Source organism: Eschrichtius robustus, chromosome 10, assembly GCF_028021215.1.
Source record: "Eschrichtius robustus isolate mEscRob2 chromosome 10, mEscRob2.pri, whole genome shotgun sequence".
Lineage (NCBI taxonomy): Eukaryota > Metazoa > Chordata > Mammalia > Artiodactyla > Eschrichtiidae > Eschrichtius > Eschrichtius robustus.
In genome coordinates, this window is record NC_090833.1 from 57,258,725 (window position 1) to 57,286,638 (window position 27,914).

A 27,914-nucleotide genomic window follows, 5' to 3' on the forward strand; every position below is an offset into this window, starting at 1 on the left:
TTTAAGAAATCATTTCAGGTAATCCAGACAACAGATGTTTCAGGTAGGTGTTTTTTGGCCACATTTGTAAACTAAGAACTCTGAGACTGGTGCTTAGTGAGTCTTGCAGCTGGGATTTTTAACTTTTATTTGTCTGACTCTTCTTATAGATTTAAAGAGAAAAGGAAAGAGTAAAGGTGAAGGAACAAGCGAGAAGAAAGTGTGCCTGTCTTTCTTGTTTATACCATCAACTTTCTTTTAATGAGATTTTCTGCAGAACCAAAAGAGAAACCAGCCTCTTATACTTTGGGACAAAACTATGGCATAAAAGAGATTTTCAGAAGGGTGAAATGTGGCTAGATTCTAATCTTGTTATAATTGATAGCAGTTATTTGGATGGGGGAACCATTGGAGTTGAGAGTGGGAGAGACCACTGGCCCAGCTTCGTTTGCTTCAGATTTGTTCTTTAGATATCCCTGGGAAATCTACTTGAAATCAGAAAGAAAACCCCACATTTTAGAAAGAACGAGTTTTACCTTAAGGATTTTGTCTTCCTCTAGGGAATGGGTGATGATTCTTCAATTAGATGCTTACTTTCAGTCCCCTCAAATGAAGTTTTGGAAAAAGCAAGTCTGTTCCTGTTGAGAGCTAAGAGTGCTTTGTCTATCAAACCTGTCAGATAAGAACTGCTAGGATGGGGACCAGCCTAACTTCCGAAGGCTATAACACAATCCTTACTCTTCCAGTATTTCGGGTCAACTAATTTTTACTTTAATTTTCATGCATTTCCTCATGTTATTTGGAACCTTTTTTATTTATTTATTTTTTTAAAATTTATTTTTATTTATTTATGGCTGTGTTGGGTCTTCGTTTCTGTGCGAGGGCTTTCTCTAGTTGTGGCAAGCGGGGGCCACTCTTCATCGCGGTGAGCGGGCCTCTCACCATCGCGGCCTCTCTTGTTGCGGAGCACAGGCTCCAGACGTGCAGACTCAGTAATTGTGGCTCACCGGCCCAGTTGCTCCGCGGCATGTGGGATCTTCCCAGACCAGGACACGAACCCGTGTCCCCTGCATTGGCAGGCAGATTCTCAACCACTGCGCCACCAGGGAAGCCTTGGAACCTTTTTTAATCCATTTAAAAAATAATGTCTGCATTGGATGTCTCTGGATCGAGAATGTTTTGTTGAAATTGTCTTGGCTCCTTGAAATATAAACTCACTATGAATCAGCTTAGCCAAAAGGAAGAATTTAATTGGCTCACATAGCCATGAATGGTCAGAAACATCTGGAACCCTTGGAAGTTGCCAGGGTGTGTTGGATCCTGGGCCCCACTTCTCTTTGTGTGTTGCCTTCATTTTTCTCCCTGGCTCATATATTTCTCCCTGTATCACTAGAAAGGAAAGCTGCCCTATTTGGGGAGGGACCATGGAATCTCCTGGCTTGGATTCTATGCCGATCTCTTGTTTAAATCACTGAGGCCAAGTGTAGGAAGGTATTGGGATTGTCCTGGCTTGGGTCACAGGCCTGCCTCTGTGGCAGTGAGGGCAGAGGCACGAAGAATGGCAGCCCCCATTAGAATTACATGTTTGTGTTTGGAGGAGATGGTTCCCCATTAAGAAGGAGAGTGCTATTACCTGAATTATGCTGCACGAAGGGAATAAAACTCGATGTCTCCTACAGATACAAGGCAAAGAAAATCCCAAATAAATGTTCAAGTATTTGCTTAAAAATTTTAGGAAGGCTGATTCAATTACTTTAACTGGCTCTTAACTTATTTTCTGTAAGATTTGAAAAGATGTCCTGTGGGGTTATTTCCTTAAGATGGAATGAATATATATATTTAAGATATTAAAGTTATTAAAATGTATGTTTGTTTAACTTATTAAAAGCATTTCTAGCAATTGATCAGTAACTTTTACCCAAAGTAGAGGCAATTGGCAAAAATAAATCTTTACACTGGACTTGAAACTAAAGAATCTATAATTTGTTAAGTTTTTTTCTGACTACTTGAACCAAAATTGCTCTTTTCTCGTGACTTAAATAGTCACAGTATCTAATAGTTTTTCCACTTTATTATGTCCTGTACTAATAGTCAGTTTTACCACTTTTTTATGTCCTGTTCTTTCAGAACTCTTTTTTTCATTGGTTTGTGTGTTTTGGTCTTGTTTCCACAAGGAGACTTGCTGCATCTTGAGGGCACCACCACAGCACCTTTGTCAAGCCAGGCACCACCGTAGGCTCATAGGCCTGTTTAATTATTGAAGCAGGATTCTGCTTCTGTTTTTTGGGATCTGCTAACTTGTATATCACATATCTACAGCATCATGCTTTTTTTTTTTAATTTTATTTTTAATTTTTTTACTTTTTGTATTTTGGCCATGCTGTGCGGCATGCAGGATGGTCCCCCGACCAGGGATCGAACCCGGAGCTCTGCAGTGAAAGTGCCGAATCCTAACCACTAGGCCCCCAGGGGGCTGTGCGGCATGCTTCTTTCAGTCTTTATTGATCTTTTTATAATACTCTTTTTGGTTTCTTATGGGTAAATATTACAAAATTAACCTATAAAATAATATAGTCATGTATCTTGTGTGATGCCTTGTATAGAATTGACCTGATGTATAGGAAATTTTTAGAAGTTACAAAAACCTGTTAGAAAGTTTTAGACACTCTACTATATTTTGACTGTCAGCGATAATAACAGATTTGATAGCTTGCCTAAGAGAAATCCACAGACAGTACACTCCAAATTTAATATAGCCAAATGTTGTGTCCACCCCTTCTTCCCTTCCTCCAAATGACTGATTACTTGTGGGGGCTCCATACGTGGTTTCTTTATTTAAGGATTCGTGCACGAAGCTTCTGGAATGTTATTTTATAGCATATATTTCTGAGAGGACATAGCATCCAATTGTGTGATCTCTGAAATGATCTTCTGACCAGAGACCAAAAAAAGCCCATTTAACAATCTTCCTTGAAAAGTGAATGTTCTTTGGCAAGGCATTATACATCAACAAGGGCTTGAATTAGATGGGTTGCCGTCATCATCTTCGCTCTTATAAGTTACCTCTCTCAGCCCACCTGAGTAAATATGAACATCATTTAGGGAATGTCAGGTGTTGGCAGAAACACGTGACTATTTACTGTCTCCCCGCCCCCCCCAATTTTATTGAGAAATAATTGACATACAGCACTGTGTAAGTTTAAAGCATACAGCATGATGGTTTGATTTACATATATTGTGAAATGATGGCCACAGTAGGTTCAGCTAATATTCATTTTCTCGTATAGATACAATAAAAAGAAAATGAAGAAAAAAAATTCTTCTTGTAATAAGAACTCATAGGATTACCTCTCTTAACTTTTCTGTGTATCATACAGCATTGTTGGCTATAGTCATCATGTTGTTCATTGCATCCCTGGTACTTATTTATCTTATAACTGGAGGTTTGTACCTTTTGACCACGTTCCTCCAGTTCCGCGTTTCCCCACCTTTGGCCTCTGGTAGCCACAAGTCTGATCTCTTTTTCTGTGAATTCGTATCTTTTTTTAAAAAAAAATCCACATATAAGTGAATACTTCTTTTTTTAAAATTTAAGGTTGTATACCTTTTTTGTTTGTTTGTTTTTTGCATGTTGCTTGAGTTGTCTTTGGGTAGCTTGGTTGCTTTGTGTAACATGCGCTTTTGAAAGACTCTCAATTTTCAAAGAGGTTTCCAACTGTACAGTGGCTGTGTAGGTAGTTTTCCCTTGAAGATTAAACATCAATCACAGGAAATCTCCTTGAAAATGCTTCAATACTTTGTTGGAGATAATTGTGGTAGAACTCTGTAAGCCAATTGTAGTGGAACTCTTTAAGCTACTTTATCTTATTCATGGATGGTTCGAGTATCCTTTGAATAAATGATAACTTGGAAAGGATACTGCCCTCCGAAGATTTCTGTATAAGGTAAGTTTGTTTTTCATTGGGAAAATATTGGATTTGAAAATTTTTGATATGGACAAATAGCTTCTTACAGGCATGTTTTTGTTTATTACCAATTTTTGAAGTTACTATATTTTTGATTCTTCTGGAAGTGGCAGTTTGTTTCTGTTTTATTAATGCTTGATCCTGTAAAACATTGCATCTGTGTTCGGTGACTTTTGGTTTTGTTTGTTTGTTTGTTTCCTGTTTGTTCATTAAATATTTATTGAGCCACCCACCAGTCAGATACTGGGCTCGGTGCTAGCGATACCATGGTGAATAGGGCAGAATGGTCTTCATGAAACTTACAGTTTAGAAATATAGCTTTTAGTACCCCCACCCTCCCCTTTATTTTCTAGCAGTAGCAGAACACTTGTTCTTAGCACAATTTTATTGGAATCCAAATCTTACATTAATTCAAATCTTACACAGAATATTCATGCATAAGCCAGAAAAAAATTTTCTGTGATGGGTCCTCACTTTGGAGAACACTGGCCTGGCACAGAGGTTCTCAAACTTTCCATTTGAAAATTTCTTCAGAAGGGCAATTTATACAAAATTGAAAATAAAGGCAGAGCTGACCTGGCTGAAATGTGTTTGGTGGGACCCTCTCCCTTACCAACTCCTTCCTTGAGGTACCTTCAGGAAACCCTGGGGCCCTGGGGGGTGCCATGGAAAACAGAAAATCAGTCATTTGATCATCTAGTACTTGAAAAATCACTTTGCTACTGAATATGTTATGTGTTGAGTATTTTGGAGAGGTCAGTGTTAAGACGTAAAGATTTCTTTTATGTTGTTTATGGGTGATATCAACTAATAATTTATAATATCTTTTTTCTTGCTGCAGTTGCCTTACTTACGATTGTCTACAGATGTGGCTGCTAGACTTTTTTTTTTCCATCTAATTGTTCTGTCCGGAAATGGGCCACAGGTGGCATAAGGGTGAGGCCAAGCTCTGGCTGAATTCCTTTCCTCAGGGGCTTTTTATATGGTGTCCCTGTAGGGCCTCAGTTCAAACACCTTGTCCTCCGGTCATAGTTAGAGACTCCCAGCTTCTGTTTTCAGGACTGGTGTTTAAGAGACACCTCCTTACAAATATGTTCTTTGTAATTGTTTGTTGTAGCTTGTGTCACTCAGGAAGCCAACTTTGAGACTCAGATTTGTGTGCTGGAAGCAGCAACCTTGGGGAGGGAGGAAGGCAGGACTAGGCAGAAGGGAAAGTTGACTGCTTTCGAGCCCTGGGCAGATCTCAGAGGCAGCTCTGGACCTGGCAGGGCCCTTCAGAATTGCCCCAAATGGAGGCAAGAGGGCCAGGCCTTAATACTCAGGCTTGGACCATTCATTGCGTACGGGCCACCATCCCCTCTCTCGCCAGGGGCATGATCCTGGGGGACGGAATGAGACCCTGGGTGAGCATGATGTGGGGCAAGGATCCTCCCTTTGGTGAAGGTGCTGAGGGCCTCATCCAGAAAAGGAGAGTCTGGGCACCTAGCAAAGCATCCCTTACAGTCACACATTCTGTTTCTCACATTCATCTGTTTTTAAGAACTGAAAATGAAGTAAGCAGTGTTCTGTTTTCCACAGTTAACTAATGAGACTTCATAGTATAAAATAGTAATGCTTAAACTTTAATAAATGAACAAATGGTAAAACTTGTTAACATCATCAGTAATGTGAAAATGTAATATAATCACACATACAAAATCTATAGCTGTTCAGCCTTCTTTTTGACACAGGAATATGCCTTGATTAAAAAGTATATTGTAAATTACTTCAGAAATATTGAGTTTTGTGAAATATAATTTAGGCACTTTGCTTTTTGATTCGTGAAGTTTTTTATAACAAGAACTAAAGAAAAGTTTTGAGTAGTGGTTTGATGACTTTGTTCTTTGTATCTGCATTTTATCAATATTTAAAATGTCATTATCATTTGCCTGGTGTGTACTATAACTTTAATTTCAAAGGCTAGTGACTTTTTTTTTTTTTTTTCCAATTGTGAATTTTAAAAGTGGGTAAATGTAAGAAGGATAGCTGGAAGAACTATTCTGTGTGTATATTGGAACTTTGGCCTGTTAGCAGACAGAAAACTTTTTTTTTTCTAAAAGTTGGATCACTCTGCAGTGATTGCAGTGATCATTGTAAAGGGTGTGGGTATGTCCTGGGGAGGGACAGACTTGGTAGCACCTGTCACTTCCTTCTTCTTGGCATCTTCCTGTGATTGATGAGGAAACAGGAATGGAATATGGGTCTGGAGAGCATGTCTTGGGCTTTGGAGTCAGATCTGGGGTTGGGCTCCAGCCCTGTCATCGACCTTGCTCAAGTCGCAATTAATCCCTCTAAGTCTTAGTTTCCTCATCAGTAAAATGGAGGTGTTAGTAGGAGAACTTTTATCACAGGATCTCAGCACAAGGCTTGGCGTCTTAAAAGTGCTTGATAAATGGTGGCTGTGATAAGCGATATAATCATGTTTATTGGTCAGATATTCTTTTCACTCAGCCTTCAACACTTTAGTAACTGTTGAAAGCAAATCACACGTGCTTATGCCAGTAAAAGAGGGGAGGGTCAATTTAGAGTTGCTGTTTGTCAGAAAACTATCCTTGTGGACTTGAGCCTGAATCTTCATGGGAGGTGACTGAGTAGCAAGAAGAAGAGGAAATATACAAAGGAGGAGGAAAGGGCCACTTCACACACAGCCTCCGTTAGGGGAACGGAGTAGAGGGCAGTGCTGTTTCAGGACTGACCTACCTGAGCGTGGCCTGGACCTGGAAGGGGATCTCCCCTCTGTGGCCCTGGGCTTGGTAAGACTGCCCTTGATGTCACAGGGTGGCGGGGGTGTGTGGTGGGAGTGGGCCAGTGGGAGGTGCCAGTGGCCAGGGACCTCTGCAGCTGCCTGTGTGAGACAGCACAGTGACAAAGGTAGGGGTAGCAGGACAGCTGAGGACATTTATTTCTGAGTACATTGTGATAGCCCCAGGGCTCCCAAAAGATATTAGGGAGCCCCTGGGGGATGATCTGAGAAATAGGAGTTACCCTTTAGTAGTGCTGGTAAACACTTCTGCTAGACTAATGGACTGAGCATATCTTGAAAGGAGAAGTACAGAGACCAGTTCATAGAGAAAGCCTGAATCAGAGGAATGGATCTAGTACATTTTGAAAAATACAGCTTTACCTACTGACAGTTCGAAATGTCAGTCTGATATTATTCAGTTAAAGATAGTATTTGTATTACAATCACCAGGATAACATCATTTTAGGTCTATGAGAAAACCACCCAAAGATGTACTTGGGGTTATTCCGTTTTCCTTGGCCTTCAAATTAGATCTTTTTCCCCCTTAGTTATAAAAGACTCTGGTTTTAAATAAAACACAACCCTGTAAATATCTAATTAGTGTGTTCATAGTTCATTAGTGATTCATAGTTTCTTTTTATTTATTTATTTATTTATTTATTTATTTATTTATTTTTGGCTGTGTTGGGTCTTCGTCTCTGTGCGAGGGCTTTCTCTAGTTGCGGCAAGCGGGGGCCACTCTTCATCGCGGTGCGCAGGCCTCCCACCATCGCGGCCTCTCTTGTTGCGGAGCACAGGCTCCAGATGCGCAGGCTCAGTAGTTGTGGCTCACGGGCCTAGTTGCGCCGCGGCATGTGGGATCCTCCCAGACCAGGGCTCGAACCCGTGTCCCCTGCATCGGCAGACAGATTCTCAACCGCTGCGCCACCAGGGAAGCCCCATAATTTCTTAATGTTAGCAGAATTGTTTGCAATATTCCTTATATCTGAAACAAAAACACTGTCCTAAAGGTTAAATGAACAGTTAATAATTTCAGCACACCAGTGTGTACTTGAGGGTATACAATGGTAGGCATCTTATTTGGTGGTTTTCAAAGGACACAAAGAAGTGTGAGACACATTTATATCCTCAAAGAATTAAGAATTAGCTGCCTAACTGAGCAGTGGTGGCGCAGAATAGAGTGCTTGGCTGTAAAGCAGACACTCACTATAAAAGGTAGGTTAAAATGGATAATTTGTTTGAAAATTTCTGGGTGGTGGTAGGCATTCTCTCCCTCACAGAACTCAGTGCCTTTCCAGACAGAAGTGATTTATGCACACCACACAGCAGCTAGCTATGGAAAGTAGTAGATGATAAATACTACATGAGAAATATAACGGAAGGGCTCTGGGAGGATGAAAAGGGGTAGGATTGCCGAGATTTCCAGTGGTCAGAGAAAGCTTCAAGGAGGAGGTGGAATCTGGGAAAGGCTTGGGAAGATGGGATTTGAAGCAGAATGGAGGGGCTGTTTGTGGTGAGGAGTGAGGTCAGAAAACCCCTGTGAGGGATAGAATAATTCATAGTCCAAACTGTGGAGGGTGGACTGCTGCTATTTGTGGCTGTGGCTAAACTGTGTGTGTGTGTGGGGGGGGGGGCATCCTGAAAGCCAAGCAGTAAGGAATAAAGGTTTTTATCCTATGATAGTGATATGAGGTCTGTAGCTGCCCAAGGAGATAGACAGTTTAGTTATGGTAATGGTCTAGCTGAGGCAGATCAGGGTTGGAATTGAGGTTTTGCTGCAGGGAGGTGGATATGAGGTTTTGAGGGTGTAGAGTGGATAGGACTTGTGACTGGCAGTGGGAGCAGAGAGGATGACAAATTAAAGAAGGGGTGACTCTGATAGTTCCAGTATGAGATGCTAAGGGCAAATGGAGTTCTGAACTGCAATGGGGAAGCTGGGGGAGATAACCAACTTAAAGGGGGAAATCACAAATTTGATCTTGTTTGTTGTGAGTCTTTTGAAGTGATAGGATACTTTCATAGAAAAGTCTAGGAGATGGTCAGAGCCATAGAATTAGGACTCCCCTGACTGAGGTCACTAATTGTCTGTAATAAACCCCTATGCATACGGACCTTCTAGCTTGCCTCTACTTAGTCACCAATTCCTGCTTCAGATAGATTTTAAACAAGTGAAGGAAGTGACATGAACTGATTGGCTACATGGACTAGAGAGGGTAAGGCTGCAGACTAGCTAAGAGGCTGCTGTAATGATGTGTGTGACAGAATGGTGCCTGGACCAAGGCGGTTGTAGTTAGGATAGAGAAATGTAGACAGGTTCATGAGATTTCTCTTGTATAAGTTACAGGTGGAGCACATAAAACTTGGGGATTGATTAGATAGGGGAGTACAACCACAGACAAATTCCGTTTCTCTGGGCAGTTAGATGAGGAACTCTGTAAAAGAAGCAGGTCTGTCTTGAAGATGCTGGAGGATTAAGCTTTGGACAAATTGTGTTTGAGGGCTGCTAAATGGATTTGTTCAGTAGCTGGTTGGTTTTTGAAGTGCAGAACTCAGAGGGACACACATGGGATGGAGATATGGTTCAGCAACATGTGGGTGATCTTGAAGGCTTGAGGGAAGGTGGTTCCCTTAGGGAAGAATGTGGAAGCACTAAAGCATGGCGCCCTGGGGAACGTTAGGCAGCCAAAAGGTAGGTTTGGCAAGAGCAGAAGGTGGAAAAGCACTGGAAATGACTTAAATCATCAAACTCAAGAGAAGTGAGTGTTTAAGGAGCTAGTTGAAAATTCCAGAGAGGACAAGGTAGGTAAAGACTAAACAACGTGGCAACCTTTGTCCAAGCAATTATAACTGAGTGTGATGGGGATAGGATCCAGATTGAGCTGGACTCCAGGGTGAATGGGATAAAATGAGGCAAGTACTGGAAGTGGTGTGTGTAAAGGGAAGAAAAGAAAATAGATGGGTGGTAGCAGGATGAAGGGCCCAGAGAAGGTATTTTTTTGAGGCAGAAGAGATAAGCATGTCTAAATGCTGATGGGAAACAGTCAGATGGGTGGGCAAGTAGGCAGTATTTTTATGCTGTTATTTCCAAATAAATGCTGAGAATTGTTTAATGTTTCCATGAAGTAGTAGAATTTACTAGAAGACAGAAATTAATAAAACCTTGTATGTTAGAGCAGCAGGATTTCAAACTTCTTAAAAGCATACGAGTGATTCAGGTTTTTAAGGGCTTTTATCCCCCCCTATGATTGCTCTCGTTCAGGGCATTCTGTTTCAGTTATATTCTGATAGTTGCGTATATTGATTTTTTAAATTGTTTAGATGAAAAATATTAACATTCTTATGAAGCTGGAACTTTTTTCTGGTTGACTTGTATTTATTACCCTTTTTTTTTTTCTTTGTATAAAGAAATTAGATGGTACTTTTCTTTGCTGGCTGCTACATTCATAGGAGCTAAGTTTTTAGGGCAGTTACATCAGGAACTTATTTTTGCCCCATGCCATTTAAGTGGAAATTAAGTGCTCCAGTCCTGCCCATCTACCTTGAGCACACTTTGTCCTTCACAGTGTAAGATCCAGGGGGGATGAAGAGAAGGCAAGGCAAAATGGGGAGACCATACTAAAAGTATAGAGTCCTGGGAGAAAGATTTGATTGAATTAGGTATTTGAACGGATTAGGAAGTTGAAACTGGTAGAGTTGATCCTGAGTATGCCAGGCTGACCCTGTAATTAGGAAATGAGGTATTGGCTTATATAATTTCTTACCTGTTCTTCCAATTTCCCACTTTCATGATTTTTTCTTCTTGCTGTATCCTTCCTCTCCTTCCACATCTTCCATCCTGGAGGGTCAGCAACATGATTCATCATTTTGAGAGCCACAAAAGTCAGCACATACTTTCTGAGCATCTGCTTTTCTGGTGCTTTGTTCTACGAGAGACACTGGTCCTTGCCCCTAGGGAGGTTGAAAGGAGAGAGGGAGGCAGAAAGGTAAAAAAATTAAATTCTGAGTACCATGGTGGAAACCTGTCTTCTGTGTGGTTGATAGAGCAAAAGGAGGAGTGTGGAGCTCTCCCTGGGGGTGACTCAAGCTGAGTGGAGAAAAAGGAGTGGAGGTTTTGTTGGCCGGACAGGGATGGTAAGGGTGTGTAAATCCCAGAAATAGGGGATGGAAAGTAGTGGAGGTATTAAGTAACAAAGACACTGGAAGGGCATTCAAGTGGTTTGGTAAACCAAAGAGCAGGATTTGATTGGGACATTGGTCAGTAGGTGCAACTGAAGAGGTGTCAGGATTGCTGCAGGTCTGTGTGCCCTGCAAAAAAGTTCAGCTTCTATCCGTCAGATAAGTCAGCCACTGAAGGCCCAGGGTTTTGTCATGATCAGATCTGTAGTTTGCAAAGATGACTTTGGCGCACCATGGAGGGTAGTTTGGAAGGGTACAACAGAAGGTGGGCGCCCACCTGTAATGGTCAGTTACAACTTAGTGACCTGAAGGCCAAACTGCACTGAGGGGACACACTCAGTGCCTTTTAAGTCATGTGTCTAATTTAAAGAATTTTTGATAAATGTATAATGTATGGAAAAAATCTTTCTGATGATTAGCCTCCAGAGAATTTTTACTAGAACCCTTTTAAGAGATGTGTTTACTATGTGTTGGCTATGTGATTTTTGTCATAGAGTTGTGAAGATCAATTGAAAAACTATGTCAAGTGTATTTTTTATCCTTATATTTATGTTTATATATACATTTATATTATGTTTTCTGTGAGCAGATGGTTGAATTTCAGGTTAATGAACTTTAACTCTGACACCATTTTTTTAAAAAAGTGAACCTGGAGATATAAATATCTCCATGTCCAACCCTTACATGAGTGCATGCCTGTGTGTGTATACACGTGCATGTGTTAGCATGTATGTTATGCTTGTCTGGGTCATGTATGTGTATGTGTGTGTGTGTGTGTCCTTTTCTGGGTATATTTGGCAACGTAAACCAGGGATTAAAAATTGCTGAGAAGTGGCCAGTGTATAAATATACGTTGGGTGATTGTCATTTAGTTATGCTAAAATTTTATCTTCCCAATTCAGTTGGAATAATTTCATTAACAGTGCCTGAAGCAACAGGATATATGGTTGAATTTTCTTTTAGAGAATTGCCTAGTTACAACGGATCCAATTAAGTTCTGCATATGTTATCAGTGGCATTAAATGCAACCAAGTGTGGTGTTAAGTAAAATGAGAAGTTATTTTAGTAAAAAAGTAACTTGTACTTAATATATATTGAGCTAGTAAACAGCAAATGTAGGTCTGAAGAGTAACATATTCTTATTTAAAACATGAAATGGGGCTTCCCTGGTGGCGCAGTGGTTGAGAATCTGCCTGCCAATGCAAGGGACACGGGTTCGAGCCCTGGCCTGGGAAGATCCCACATGCCGCGGAGCAGCTAGGCCCGTGAGCCACAACTACTGAGCCTGTGCATCTGGAGCTTGTGCTCTGCAACAAGAGAGGCCACGATAGTGAGAGGCCCGCGCACCGCGATGAAGAGTGGCCCCTGCTCGCCGCAACTGGAGAAAGCCCTCGCACAGAAACGAAGACCCAACACAGCCAAAAATAAATAAATAAATAAAAAAAATAAAAAAATAAAGGAATTCCTTTAAAAAAAAAAACATGAAATGATCATTTAACTTGAGATTATTGTTTTAAAATTTGTTAGTAAGTTCACAGTAAATAAAATCAAGTATGTAACTTTTGAAAACACCAGGAACTAGAAATGAGTAATACTTGAAGACGAATTTCTGTTTTCTAAGGGTGAACAATTCTTTCTTTCTTTTTTTTTTGGCTGTGCCACATGGCTTGCAGATCTTAGTTCCCCAACCAGGGATCCAACCCAGGCCCCGGCAGTGAGAGCACCGAGTCCTAACCACTGGACCACCAGGGAATTCCCAACAATTCTTTTTTCTATAATCAAGATTTTAAAAGTCACATAATTGTGAAATAAATCAAAGCTGCCTTTTTTATGGCTGGTAAATTTTTATTTAAAATCTATTTGAAAAGTACAGTGTTCTTAGAAAGGTTTGGTGGAGATACAAATGTTACTATAATAATTTCATGTTCTATCCTGCTTGTCAGTAAAAACATTTTAAAAGGTTTTTATTTTTAAAGAAAACTTTTTTTTTCTGGACTTCCTTGGTGGCGAAGTGGTTAAGAATCTGCCTGCCAATGCAGGGGACACAGGTTCGAGCCCTGGTCCGGGAAGATCCCACATGCCGCGGAGCAACTAAGCCCGTGCGCCACAACTACTGAGCCTGCGCTCTAGAGTCCGCGAGCCACAACTACTGAAGCCCGCGCGCCTAGAGCCTGTTCTCCACAACAAGACAAGCCACCGCGATGAGAGGCCCGCACACTGCAACAAAGAGTAGTGCCCGCTCGCCGCAACTAGAGAAAGCCCGCACGCAGCAACGAAGACCCAACGCAGACAAAAATAAATAAATTTAAAAAAACAAAAACTTCAAAAAAAAATTTTGCTTAAAAATAAAGGCCAAACTAACCAACTGCAAAACAAAAAATATACAACCAAAAATAGCCCTGGATCGCTGGGGTGCTGTGAGTGTTACAAGGGAGGTTCTAAACTCCATGCTGTGGCCAGGTGCCCCTTGTCCAAGCAGTTTGCTGGCCTTGGGCCTTTGTTCCCTAATGTGTAAAATGTGGTTGGAATCGTGAGCTGGGACATTGAAATAGGTGATTTAAGTTTATTTTTCTTCTGTTTAGTGTCCAAGAGATACAGTTCTGTATTTGGTTCTCTAATCTCTGCTTAGTTCATCTAAGTGGAGTTTGGGGTTGACCTTTTTTTTTAAAAATAAATTTATTTATTTTATATATTTTTTATTTTTGGCTGCATTGGGTCTTCGTTGCTGTGCGCGGGCTTTCTCTAGTTGCGGTGAGTGGGGGCTACTCTTAGTTGTAGTGCGCGGGCTTCTCTTTGCGGTGGCTTCTCTTGTTGCAGAGCACAGGCTCTGGGCGTGCAGGCTTCAGTAGTTGTGGCACGTGGGCTTAGTTGCTCCGTAGCATGTGGGATCTTCCGGGACCAGGGATTGAACCCGTGTCCCCTGCACTGGCAGGCAGATTCTTAACCACTGAGCCACCAGGGAAGTCCCTGGGGTTGACTTTTTTTTTTACATGACATTATTTAGGAATAGATGTCCTTAGGATACTAGCTGAACAATTATAAATCTAAAATTTTATTTGTGTTTAAAATTTTAGGTATGCAATACCCCCAGAGCATGGAAAACGACTGGAAAGACTAGCTCAAGGTAAACTTGCTTTCTGTTTCTCATCTAGATAGGTTTTTTGTTTTTGAGGTATTGGGTTGGTCAAAAAGTTCCTTTGGTTTTTAAGTAAATATAAAAGACACATTTTTCATTTTCACCAAGAATTTTATTGAACAACATATTCACTGTTTTGTTCCATTACCTTCTGCAATTTTGGGGGCAACTTCATAATTCCATCTTCCCAAAACTTTTTATCTTTTTGAGCAAAGAACTGTTCCAGGTGCCTTTTACAGTCTTCCCAGGAATTGAAAGTTTTTTCATTAAGAGAATTTTGTAAAGACTAAAATAAATGGAAATCCGAAGGTGCAATGTCTGGTGAACACCGTGGATGAATCAGAACTTCCCAGCCAAGCTGTAAGTTTTTGCCTGGTCATCAGAGAAACATGCGGTCTTGTGTTATCCTGATGGAAGATTATGCGTTTTCTGTTGACTAATTCTGGACGCTTTTCGTCCAGTGCTGCTTTCATTTGGTCTAATTGGGAGCAGTACTTGTTGGAATTAATCATTTGGTTTTCCGGAAGAAGCTCACAATAGAGGACTCCCTTCCAATCCTACCATATACACAACATCACCTTCTTTGGATGAAGACCGGCCTTTGGTGTAGTTGGTGGTGGTTCATTTCACTTGCCCCATGATCTCTTCCATTCCACATTATTGTACAGTGTCCACTTTTCATCACCCGTCGCAATTCGTTTTAAAAACGGAACGTTTTCGTTAGGTTTAAGTAGAGAATCGCATGCAGAAATACGGTCAAGAAGGTTTTTTTGCTTAACTTATGTGGAACCCAAACATCAAAACGATGAACATAACCAAGCTGGTGCAAATGATTTTCAATGCTTGATTTGGATATTTTGAGTATGTCGGTTATCTCCTGCGTGGTATAACTTTGATTGTTCTCAATGCCTCGATTTGATCGCTATCAACTTCAACTGTTCTACCTGACCGTGGAGCATCGTCCAGCGAGAAATCTACAGCACGAAACTTCGCAAACCACTTTTGACACGTGCAATCAGTCACAGCACCTTCTCCATATACTGCACAGATCTTTTTTTTGCATTTCAGTTGTGTTTTTAGCTTTCTTGAAATAATAAAGCATAATATGCTGAAAATTTTGCTTTTTTTTTCTGTCTTCAATATTAAAATGGCTACACAAAAATTCACCAATTTTGATAAGCTTTTTTTTAAAATGCACTCCTGATATGACAGCTGTCACAATACAGTCTAACAAAATTGTTTCGAATGAAGTTAAAGACAACTAAGCGCTACTAGAGCCATCTTACGGAAAAGACCTAATGAACTTTTTGGCCAAACCAATATTTTTACAGTGTAGGATATCACTGTGTTAATTTTATTCTTTTCAAGTTATTGGCATTTAAGTATTTCTCTCATTGAGTAATTTTAATTTTTTCACATTAATGTGTGCATATTTTTCCCAGTTGCATAATCTTCATGATTATTTTAGTTGGCTGCTTAGCTTTTCGTCAACTGATTGCACTTAACCTATTTTGGTTATTTCCAAATTTTTTTCTCTTTTATATAGTGTACTTAACATCACTGTGCCAATAATATTTTTTCTTCCTTTAGTTGTACCCTTGGGATAAATTCCAAGGAGTACTGATGCTGCATCTTGGGCTGTAGGTGTTTTATGAGTACTTTTCATGTTGCCATATCATTTCACCAAAGGGTTGTGTTAAATCTCTTTTTTGACCCCCCCATTTTTATTTGGCCCCCTGGGCCTGAGAGTGCCTGAAGTATGAAGGTGAATGTCCCCAGCTAACTGGATGAGCATGATATTATATGCCTTCTTAGACTGTTAAAATTAAACATACTTTACTGGAACTTGAATTTTTATTTTTTAAGGCTTTGTCCATCTTCTTTTTTTCTTTTTCTAGTTTTGTTGAGATGTACTTGACATATAGACGTTATAAGTTTAAGCTGTTCAGCATAATGATCTGACTTACATACATCATGAAATGATGACCACAATAAGTTTAGTGAACATCCACCATCTCATATACATACAAAAATAAAGAAATGGAAAAAAAATTTTTTCCTTATGATGAAAACTCTCAGGATTTACTCTTTTAACAGCTTTCGTATATAACATTCAGCAGTGTTAATTATATTTATCATGTTATATATTGCATTTCTAGTACTTATTTATCTTATAATTGGAAGTTTGTACCTTTTGACTGCCTTCATGCAGTTGCACCTCCCTCAACCCTGTCCATCTTCTTAAGGGCCAGGTTGAGTCATTCTTCTGGGAACTCTATCAATTGCTTTCACTCTGTGACCACTTGTATCTACAGAGAGCACCTTCTGCTCTTCTTCCCTGCCTTAAAGATACGCCAGGCAACCTTGTTCTCATCTGCTCCCGCAAGGGAGGAGAATCATATTTACCCCCTGTTACCCTCTTTTTCTGTTTTGCTAGCCACCCTAACCAAGGACGACGTAGACTGGTAGTGACTTATTTCCAGGGGAAAGTGGAGTTCCACTGAGTGACAACTGAAGATAAGACAGAATGTCTTATTCAGAATGCCTTTATTCAGAATTGAATCCTCAGGGAGCATTGTCTTTTCAGTCAGGTGCTGATCTAAGTTTCATTGGTATGTTAGGTTTGCCTTCTAGTAGAAAAGGAATTTTGTTCCTGCATTATGTATGCTTTCATTTAATAATGAAATGGGGACACTGAGAAACCCCGTCCTTTGACTTGACAGTTCTGAACAGAAATTGTTAATGATATCTAAAAGTTACTTTCCTCCAAATTAGAGTTAGAGTATCACGTTTGTAAGAATACGCATTATTATAATTTTGGCAGGCTAATAACTATAAAGACTTAGTGTTTTCATAATGTAATACGTTATAGTAATAATAGCAATGTAATTGTAATCTTGAACTTTGTTAGGGACTATTTTCATGAATATTAAGGTGGGTGAATCCTGGTTCTGGATAATAGATTAGAGCACAGCTTAGAAAATGATTACCATAATCCTTAAATACCCTGGCAATGAACTTTGTGCTAAATCTATATGCTGTGAACTATCCTCGTCCCTGTGATAATTATTCTACCATGTTCTGTTCACCTCATTGCCAGAGAACTTTTAAAATGGAGCCAGTGTAAATTTTACGGTATGGACTCACATGCTAAAGTTTTTGCTATAAACTGTCTGTAAACACTTTGACGTAAACTGTCTGAAAATGACATTCCAGGAAAATGGATGCCATTTGCTTAATCAGTAAGAGGTTAAGAAACTTGAAGGTTGAACGAGAACTTTAAACTCAATTGCATGTTTTTTGAAAACTTTTTGCAGCATTATTTTGAGAAATGATTCAGGGAAAAGACCCTATAGGACAGTGGAGGATTTCTATCTGCTGACCAGATGCCAGCCAAATTAATTGAGTTCTGCTAAGTAATTAAAATGATAAAATAATGCAGTAAATGAGATGGAGCATTATAGGTTGTCTAGGTCAAGGCAGCACTTGATACATAAAATGAAAAGCAGCCTCGGATATTTTCCATTATCTTGTCTGAACATCATAATTATCACACTTGCCTTTTATGCATGAATGCTTTCATCTTTGGTTTCTATTGAAATCTTGATTGACTGTGGCACCTACAAATATTTTATCTGAAAGACGTTATGCCTGCATCTAAATAAAGCCAGGAGTTTGATTTTGCCCTTCAGCTGCTTTCTCATCTATATAGGTTTTTTTCCAATATTATGTAGACATAACTGTAATAAAAAATCTCAAGTGAATTGCTGCAATTTTTATACTTGTTATGTTCGCCTATAATGCCATTGCATTCTCTCTAATTTTTGGCTTGATACAATTGAATGGAAAGTATAAAGGAGAATAGAGATATAATATTAAATCATAAATGACAGTTTTGAAGATTTTCAGTTTTAAGAATGTCTAAATCTCATCTATTTTAGAAATAAGACAATATCTTTGTGGTTCTATTAAGTTAAGCAAGATATGGATTAAAGTAAATTGGGAGCAGCTAAATTTTTTTTTGAGTGACTGTATTCCATTGGTCTCTCATTGTTAATAAAGTGCTAATATTTAAGAAAAATTGAAGATGCTTTACTTTGGTCAAAATTTTGGTTACTGGGAAAAGAATATGTGAGTTAGGACTTTGTGCAGCAGATTTTGGAAGTGTGAATGATCAGCAGGAATTTTGTTTTAAGTGACAGTATGGTAGAGTTAGTTGAATACACTGGTTCTTTTGGAGGCTTATATTTACTTGTAACAAGTGTTTTCGTTTTGACTCCTTAAAAAAGCGACAGTAAAAAGGAATGGATGAATCATTGTTATGAAGGATTAATTTAGTTCAAGTTTTCTTAAGCAGTTAATTTTGGTGTGTGTGTGTGTATGTATGTTTTTAAATGACTGGAGTTATCTTGAGTCTAAACCTGTGGAACAGAGTCTTAGCCTGATTTGCAGGGATCCCTATTCCAGGAGGTGGACAAAGGGTCTGTGGGTGGGATGCAGGCAGTCTGTGGACTCTCTGAAATTATATTCAAAATTGGGCATATATGTGGATTTCTGGGACGCTATCATCAAATCCATTAAGAGGGTTTGGTCCAAAAGAGGTTATGAACCACTGCTATCAAGAGACTAGAAGAGTAGCATTAAATAACAAGTCATTTTAATTTTATAAACATTCTAAATTGACCCGTTCTCATACCTCTGACTTGGAATTAGGAAATGTACTTTTATCAGCTCTCAAAATGATGAATACATTATTCCCTTAAGCATTCATTTACATGATAGCCTGAAAATATTGTATTAAAGTGCTTGGTTTTGAAAGGATAATAAATAAAATACCCTTGATTATGAATAATCAATTTTAGGGGGCCCCTAAGCCCTAAAAAATGAAAAAGTCCAGTGATATATCCTCTGCCTTCATGCCTAACTCATGCTTTAGGCATGGAGATCAATGTGTGGTGTGTCAGGGTATGTTTATTTTCATCTTACTATCAGTTGTTACATTAAGAATGGTGAAACAATCCCTAAATTTAACTTCCTCATATTTTGATGTCAAATATCACACTGTGTTTAATTTTGAATATTTTATGTCCAACCATGTTCCTGGTAGGAATTTAAACATTGGACAGTAATACATAACATACACCAAGTTAGAGTAATTAGAATGTGTGGTGAAAGACAGTTCTGAGAAGTGACAGGTAGGGAATGGGGAGGAAAATTCAGGAAGGGAATGCCAGCTAGCCGGGAAAGATTACTATGGAGGGAAATTAAGAGTTCTTTGATTCTGTGGGGGGTGTGTAGGGGGGAAGCTGAGCCAGGAAAATCCTGTTTAGCTTGACTGATCTGTTTGTGCCAAAGTGCTTGGCCTGAGGCGTCCTGGGTGACTTCCGCGTGTGTGGTCCATATGCCGTGTCAAGGCGGGAAAAAGCTGGAGCTGAAACAAAGCGGTCTCAGGAATGCAGTAAAACCATATAATGGTCTATAGACCATGTGTAATGGTCTATATGCCTGTTAAATTAGGTGGAAATTTTAACTCTAAGTGTTCTGCCAACCAGTTTGAAGTGGAAAAAACTTTCCCATTACTCACTGCACTGTGTTCAAGAGTTAAAAATAAGGCAGTTGTTTAGGAGAACCACCATCCTTCTCGATACCACGGTCAGTATGAATTTCTCCTGGCGCCCCTCCTGGAGAGCTGCATGGAGCTTTGTCTCTCCAGTAGAGATGTTGATGGATTATGGGACACGTGGAGCAGAGTGAAGCCTGCAATGTGATAACTTTCTACCCAATTATTAATTGCTCAGCAAACGGTAGGAAAAACAGAGAGGTCACCTACAGCTTAAACCTCTAATGTTGACCTCTTAACTAGGAATGTGGGTAAAAATACCAGGTTTCTCCCCACATAATGTAGCTCATTAGTTCTTTTCATTAAGAAGCATGTTAAGAAATTGCATATGTGAATCAAATACATCTTTCTAAAAGTATTTCCCACAGAAGCATTCCTTCCATATTCTTTTCCTATGTCCTTTTCCTTACCATTCATTCGCTTATATGGCTACTATATTTTTTAAGCCTCATATCAGTCGTATGAATATTGCAAAAACCATTACAGGCCTACCTCATTTTATTGTGCTTCGCTTTATTTCAAGTTGCAGATAATGCACTTTTTTCTTTTCTTTTCTTTTCTTTTGCAGATTGAATGTTTGTGGTAACCCTGTGTTGAGCAGGTCTATTGGTTCCATTTTTCCAACAGCATTTGCTCACTTCTTGTCTCTGTGTGACATTTTGGTAATTCTCACATTTCAAACTTTTTCATTATTATGTTTGTTTTGTGATTGGTGAGTTGTGAAAAGATTACAACTCACGAAGGTGTTAGATGATGGTTAGCATTTCTAGCAATAAAGTATTTAAAAATTAAGGTATGTACATTTTGGGGGCATAATTCTATTGCACATTTAATAGACTACAGTATAGTATAAACATAATTACATATGCACTGGGAAACCAAAAAAATTCTTGTGACTTGCTTTACAGTAATATTTGTTTTATTGCTGTGGTCTGGAACAGGCGGAACCTGCAATATCTCTGAGGTATGCTTGTATAAAACTCTATCAAAGCATACTTGGGTAAATTTCAATTATATTCAAATTAAATTGTCTTAAATCTATTGCTAGTATGGACATACACTCTACATGTCTGATTTCTCCATCTTTCCCCTCTGCTTCCCTCTCTTTTTCCTTTCTTTCCTAAGCAATTAATAACTAACGTCAGCTTCTCCAAACTAGTGTTTGTATATCCATAGAAAATGTTACTGAACTTTGATTTTTAAATTTTTTTCCAAGGCTAAAATTTTGTTGGTTTAATAGTAGCAGCATGTGTTTGTCATATGAGATTGGGATTCAAAAATAATTGCTTAGTTAGTAATAGCTAATATATTAGAAAATGTAAACCAGTTGACAGTTGGCAAAACTTCTTATTTGAAGGAAAGAACACACTATTTATAGAGTATATCTGCTCTATTTCTAAAACAATTTAAAAACATTTAATAATTTTTTAGGTCAGATTAATTGAGGTAAAATGCACTTACAATAAAAGCCACCTCCTTTAACTATACAGTTTTGTGAGTTTTGATAAATATATACAATGGTGTAACTACCACCACTATCAAGATATAGAACATTTCCAGTACCCCCAAAAGTTCTCTTGTACCTTTTTGCAATTAATTCTTCCCCCCAGCAACCACTGGCAGCCACTAATCTGATTTCTATCTCTAGAATGCCATAAAAGTGGAGTTATACAATGTGTAGACTTTTCTGTCTTGTTTCCTTCAGTTAGAATAGTGCTTCTCACATCTGATCACTTTTATGTTGAATACAGGGCATCCTTTGATGTGTATAGCACCTGGTTCTTGAGGGGGCTTATGTGATTCTGTACTTCCTCATGCTATAAAACTCCCAGCAGAACTTTGGCAGTCTTAGCAAATGTTATTGTGGGATGCTTTTAGGGTTTCAGGGCTCTATTGGGATTGCTGGAGTACATGTTCCTTATCATGGTGGAAATGGAAGATTTGTTGAACTAACATGATAACTAGAGTCAACATGGTGGAAATGAGTAACAGGGATAATAATAATGGCCACTATTCATTGAATGTTACTATGTGTCAAGTAGACTAAGTTTTATTATTTTTTTTAATTGAGGTAACATTCACAAAATGTAAAATAAACCATTAACCATTTTGAAGTGTACAATACAGTGGCATTTTAGTATGTTCATATTGTGCAACCATCACCTCTATCTAGTTCCAAGAGATTTTTATCACCCTAAAAGGAAACCCTTTATTTATTTGTTTATTTATTTATTTATTTATGGCTGCGTTGGGTGTTCGTTGCTGCGCGCGGGCTTTCTCTAGTTGCGGTGAGCAGGGGCTACTCTTCCTTGCGGTGCACGGGCTTCTCATTGCGGTGACTTCTCTTGTTGCGGAGCACGGGCTCTAGGCACGCAGGCTTCAGTAGTTGTGGCTCGCGGGCTCCAGAGCACAGGCTCAGCAGTTGTGGCGCACAGGCTTAGTTGCTCCGAGGCATGTGGGATCTTCCTGGACCAGGGATTGAACCTGTGTGCCCTGCATTGGCAGGCGAATTCTTAACCACTGTGCTACCAGGGAAGTCCCAACCCTATATTTTTTAATTGGTCATGCTATGTTCCCTCCCACGCCTCCCCAGCCCCTGGCAATTAGTAGTCTGCTTTCTGTCTAGGTATTTACATATTATGGATGTTTCATATACATGGAATCATATAATATGTGATCTTTTGTGTCTGCCTCCTTTTATATAGTGTTCTTCTATGTTATAACTTATAGCAGTACCTCATATTTTTTTATAGCTGACTAATATTTCATTGTAAGGATATACCATATTTTGCTCTTCCATTTATCAGTTGATGGACATTAGGTTGTTTCCACTTTTTGATAATGGCTAAGTTTTTGTGCATTATCTCACTGGATTCCCGTAAGGATCCACCCAGTGAGGATAGCCACTGTGGAAAACGGTATGAAGGTTACTCAAAAAATTAAAAGTAGAACTGACATATGATCCAGCAGTTCTACTTCTAGATATATATTTGAGGGAAATGAAATCACTGTCCTAAAGATAAATCTGCACCCCTGATATTACAGCATTATTTATAGTAGCTAAGACATGGAAACAACCTAAGTGTCCATCGACAGGTGAATGAATAAAGCAAACTGTTATATATATATATATATATATATATATATATATATATATATATATATATACACAATAGACTATTATTCAGGCATAAGGAAGAAGGAAATCCTGCTATTTCTTTCAACATGGATGAATCTTGGGGTCATTACGCTAAGTTAAATAGTCAGATACAGAAAGACAAATACCGTATGATGTTACTTATGTGTGGAATCTAAAAAAACCAAACTTATAGGTACAGAGAACAGTTTGGTGGTTGCCAGAGGCAGGGGGTGGGGAAAATGGGTGAAGGGGGTCTAAAGGTACAAACTTCCAGTTATAAGATGAGTAAGTTCTGGGGGATGTACTGTACCGTATGGTGACTATAATGAACAATACTGTATTGAAAGTTGCTAAAAGAGTAGATCTTAAAGCTTCTCATCACACAAAAAATTATAACTGTTTTTAGGTGATGAATGTGAATTAAACTTAACGTGGTAATCATTTCACAATATATACATATATCAAATCATTATACTGTATATCTTATATGATGTTATATGTCAATTGTATCTTGATGCTGGGGGGAAAAAAAAAAAAGACCCCACTGAGGAAGGTAATACTAGCATCCTGATTATATGAACGGGGAAATTGAGGAGCTGAGAGATTATGGGACCAGACAAGGCTATATGAGTTGTTGGACTTGTGTTAGGAATCCATGTCTCTGTAGGGATTCTTAACTGTTATTCTCTTTTATTTTGCTAGCCATGTGGACAAGATGAGGGTGACTTCAAATAGTTCAAACAGTTACGTTTTTTCATCTAAAACTTAGCTCTGCTATTTAATAGCAATGAGAAGGTGTATGTTGTGAGCAGTAAATGAGAGAGGAAATTTGGTGTTCAAGTAAGCGTGTGTGTTAGGTGTCTGTAAGAGGAGATTGGGCAAGATTTACACAAAATCCCATAACATAGTTTGCACCTCACAGTAGGCTGCCTCTCAAGTGCTTCCACCAAAATATCTCTACAATGGAGGAGAGTGAAACCCTACCACTCCACAACACTCATGCAGATTTTGCATCTTGCTCCCTTAATACATTTGTTTGTATGCAAATATAAACCACGTAATTTAGCATGACAAAAGTAGATGCTCAGAAAGATGTGCCAGGTTTATTCTGTGTATTCTTCTACACCTGGCATGTTACCTGATGGCCATGGGGTATGTGAGGTGTGGTAGTGAGTTGCTAGCTGCTGTGTCCACTACTAGATACTTGAGGGGTCAGTGTAGAACTGTTTCTTTATTGGAACTTCCTGGTTTTCAAGATTATGAAAGAGTGGATTCTCCAATTATGTGACTGGTAAATTGGAAAGTCTTACAGAATGTTGCAGTAGTAACATTCAAATACGGTAAGTTTAAGAGCAGACTTCTTCAAAATAAATTCTTTCCAAATTGAAAACTTAGAAAAAAAGCACATTAAGAAAGTAAATATTAGAATAGGAAAAAAAGGTTCTGAAAGGCATATTTTAAAGAACTTAACTTGCAAAAATTTTAACACATACCTTGTTTTCTCTTTATTTGGTGACTTTCAAAAAACTCTGATTGTCTTAAGTTGAATTTTTAGTTAAATTTTATCTTTTCTATCAGATCTGTTTTTGTTATATTTCATACATGTGATTCCAAATTTGTTTTTTTCACTTGTTATGAAAGCTGCTAACATTCCTTTAGCCAGCATAGTTCTGAGTTTTGAAAGATACTATCATTTTGTATCAAATAGTATTCTGGTTATATTGGCTTCTTTATATATTGAATAAAATATTTTTAAGAAATGGTGGAGTGAGGGTGAGTGTGAACCATGTACTTCTGCAAGTATTTTGAGGTAAAATTCATTTTGAGACACATACATTATGTCATAATTTGTGGTTTATGAGGTGTTTTCCAGGGCGATGTGAAATATAGTTCTGATAGCCTATTGAAAATATAAATTCTGAACCAATACGAAGTTCTTAACATATGGCAAATTGCCTTCCTTCAGTGGTTTTCCAATTTAACTTACGACCAGTCATCACATTGTTCAGGTCCTGATTACAAATCCATATCAAAAGAAAATTAAGTAGACTCCTCTTTCTTCATTGATTTTAATTTAAAACTTAATTCATGCAGTGCTGCACAGAGTTACAGATTTGAAAAGCTTGATAGATCTATTTAAATTGTATTGCTAAAACTTTTCCGTGGGTTATGTGTTTGGGGACTGCCCTGCTGTGCTTTACTCTCTGTGGTGTAGACTCAGGACATCTTATTGTATAGATACGGCTGTTGCATTATGTGGTACTTTCTCACCATTCACTAAGGTCTGCATTCTTTCAAAGGTTATTTTCTATTTATGTATTATGAATATTAACCATAAACGGAGGGCTGCATTAAATGACCAGATAGGGTACAATTATTCCTTTTATTCCCATTGGTATTGTAGCAAATGATAGTATTTCTGATGTTTCTGTTGGATGTACTTTTTAAATATTTCTGTCTGTTGTTCATCTTAAAAATCCAGGTGTAGATGCTTAAGCAGAATATACTACTCTTTGCAGGTGGTTCTTTATACCCTAATGGCTTTTTCGTAGATGTTTCATTTGTTTCCTTCCGATGATCTGTGGCCTCACATACTCCATGGTGGCATCAATAAAGGCTTGTTTACTTTAAAACTATCCCTGTAAAACCTTGCTATTCTATGAGGTTAAAATGGTTCATGATTAGGTAATGAGTGCTGGTAATTCTTTCATCAGATTGGTCATATTCTGGAGCTATTTATACGTAGTGAGCCACAGAGTTAGGTAAGTAACATTTCCAGTGGCCTTCATTTTGGTAGTGGGAGTTAAAGAGCATCTGTGCTTCTTCCCACTTTACCCAGCTACATCACACATGCTTTCCTGGTGATTCTGTGTTCCTTCTGGGTCCTCTCTCTGATTCTCCTCTGTCTCTTCCGTGTTTCTCTTGTCTTTCTCTTCTTGCTTTCCCGTTCTCAGTGTGGTGGTTTTTCCCTCTGTGTGAGGAAGGTAAAGAACAGGATATCAGGCACATTCATTTTCCTCTAGCTTACATAACTGAGTTAATGAGAGTCTGCCTCAGACAGACTGCAGGATTGAAGGCAGAGATGGAGAGAAACAACTGTGTTTCAGTGCATAATATACTGTTGAATGAAAGGGTTGCTGCATGTTTAGCTTCTTCATTTAAAGGTGTCCTCAAAACAGTATGTACTGTTCCCATACAGGCTGGTGAGACAGGTTTCCAAGCTTTTGACTGGCCCTGGCTGGGAGTTACTTCAGGAAACTAGAAGCAGTTAAACTATTTAAAATCGATCAGAAAGAAACAAAGGTGGGAAACTGCTGTGTCTACTGTATGCCGGGCATTGGGACAAGTGCTTCTAGAATGATTGCTTCTAGGAGTCTAAAATGAGAGATTTCCTCTGTTAAAATGCAGATTTTCCTCTTCTACCTTCCCTTAATATTTTGTCCATTTATCAGTTAATAGGTAGATTGAGTTCAAAGCTGTTACAAATTGGAAGTTGTAGGTTTAGTCATTTTATATCATGCAAACAACTCTTGGCAGATCTTTTTTTTTTGTAAAAAAGGTCAACCCTTGGTGATATAAATATGTATTGTTTAATTTTTAAGAATTCTGACTCTGGTTTTTAGTACCAGGGTTTTTGATGGTGGACTTGGTCTATATTTGCGTAAAGCTGTCATTCTATAAGAGTACTAGAACATAAGCTTAAAAAAAGATTTGAAATTTTATCTTAATTGACACATTACTGCTTATAATTACTGTTTCCATTTAGGTTTTTTCCCAAGCAGTTCTCAAGGGTGTGATGCATTTCTTCGCCACAAGATGACACTGATATCTCCCTCAGTATTGAAGAAATATGGTATTCCCTTTGACAAGGTATATTAGTGTTACTCTTTAACAAATTCATTTAATGTGTGTAGTATTCGTATTTAAGACAAATTTAACATAAACTAATATATCTTTGACTTCAGGTAGGATTTTTAGGATGTGGGGAGAAAAATTCAGATTCATGTTTTACTTAGGTAACAGTTATTTACCTAAATATTAATTTGAAGCTACTTTTATTTCAAGATGCATTACTAGAGATTTCATGCAGTTCTAGTTCACTTACAACAATACTGAAAGTAAAATGTAGCACATTTGACAGAATAAGATATATAGCTCTTCTCCATTGAAGTCTCTTATATGAGCAACAAAATTTATGTGTATGTGATCTATTTTTCTTTTTTTTAAAAGAAATCAGAGCAATTTTTATTAGCAGTTTGGTTGGTTAGAATCAGTGATTATGGTGCCAGTATGTTATTTCTAAACACATTCAGACATAATACAATTGAGATTTCATTATGGATAAAATTGCCTGATGATTTAATAATCAGATATTGCTTCTTTGGAGTATTTCTGAAGATTAAGTTCTGTAAGACGCTGTACAGGCTAGATCCCTCTTTCTTTGTGTCCGTGGGTAGTTACTGGGTCAGAATTATTACAGAGCATGAGCATTTTTATGTGAAGAAGCTGAAATGAAAAAAGCTTTTGACCAGATAAATAAAAGGTCTCTCTCAGTTGGAGGAGGATTAAGTCCTTAGCTACTTCAGAAACATTAAAAAAAATAGTTCCACTCTCTTTTCCATTTTTTATTTGACTGTCTTCCCATAATTCTTGCTGTTTTCCACCTTAGAAGCTTTTCACGTGTGACTAAATCTTTCCCTCTTCTTAATCTCAGGCCCTTAAAGTCCTGTCTTCCACCTCCCTGCCCCACCACCCCCAGCCCAGGCTTTGTTGAAAGTAGAATTTTTGCAAGGACCAAGAAACATTCTCCAACTTGAGGTGGTCCCGCTGTCTCACAAACAGGCTGTGCAGTAGTCATGCATGAGACATACTTGTGTTATGTGATGAGGATACTTTCAACACTGGTTTAGTCACATACTTTTACCCATGACAGAAAGTGTGCCTTGGAGATGTGCACTGTGGAGAAGGTCCACAAGTGTGGGTGGCTGCAGCACTGCTGCAGGTACAGAGGTCAGAGGCTGCGCCCCGCCAGAGGGGCCGTTCCTTCTGGGGGGCCTTGTCTTACTCGCAGATGCCTCTGGGCATCAGGCTTTCCAGTCTCAGACATATCGTCAGTG

General features: G+C 38.7%; 1 protein-coding gene across 1 annotated transcript in view; it reads left to right on the plus strand.

Annotated features, from left to right (window-relative positions):
• Positions 1-27,914, plus strand: part of KDM4C (lysine demethylase 4C) — a 418,075-nt gene that overhangs the window by 94,017 nt on the left and 296,144 nt on the right. The window contains exons 6-7 of the mRNA XM_068552402.1: positions 13,977-14,026; positions 26,564-26,667. Coding sequence (XP_068408503.1) covers positions 13,977-14,026; positions 26,564-26,667 — 154 coding nt within the window. The remainder of the gene's footprint in view (positions 1-13,976; positions 14,027-26,563; positions 26,668-27,914) is intronic.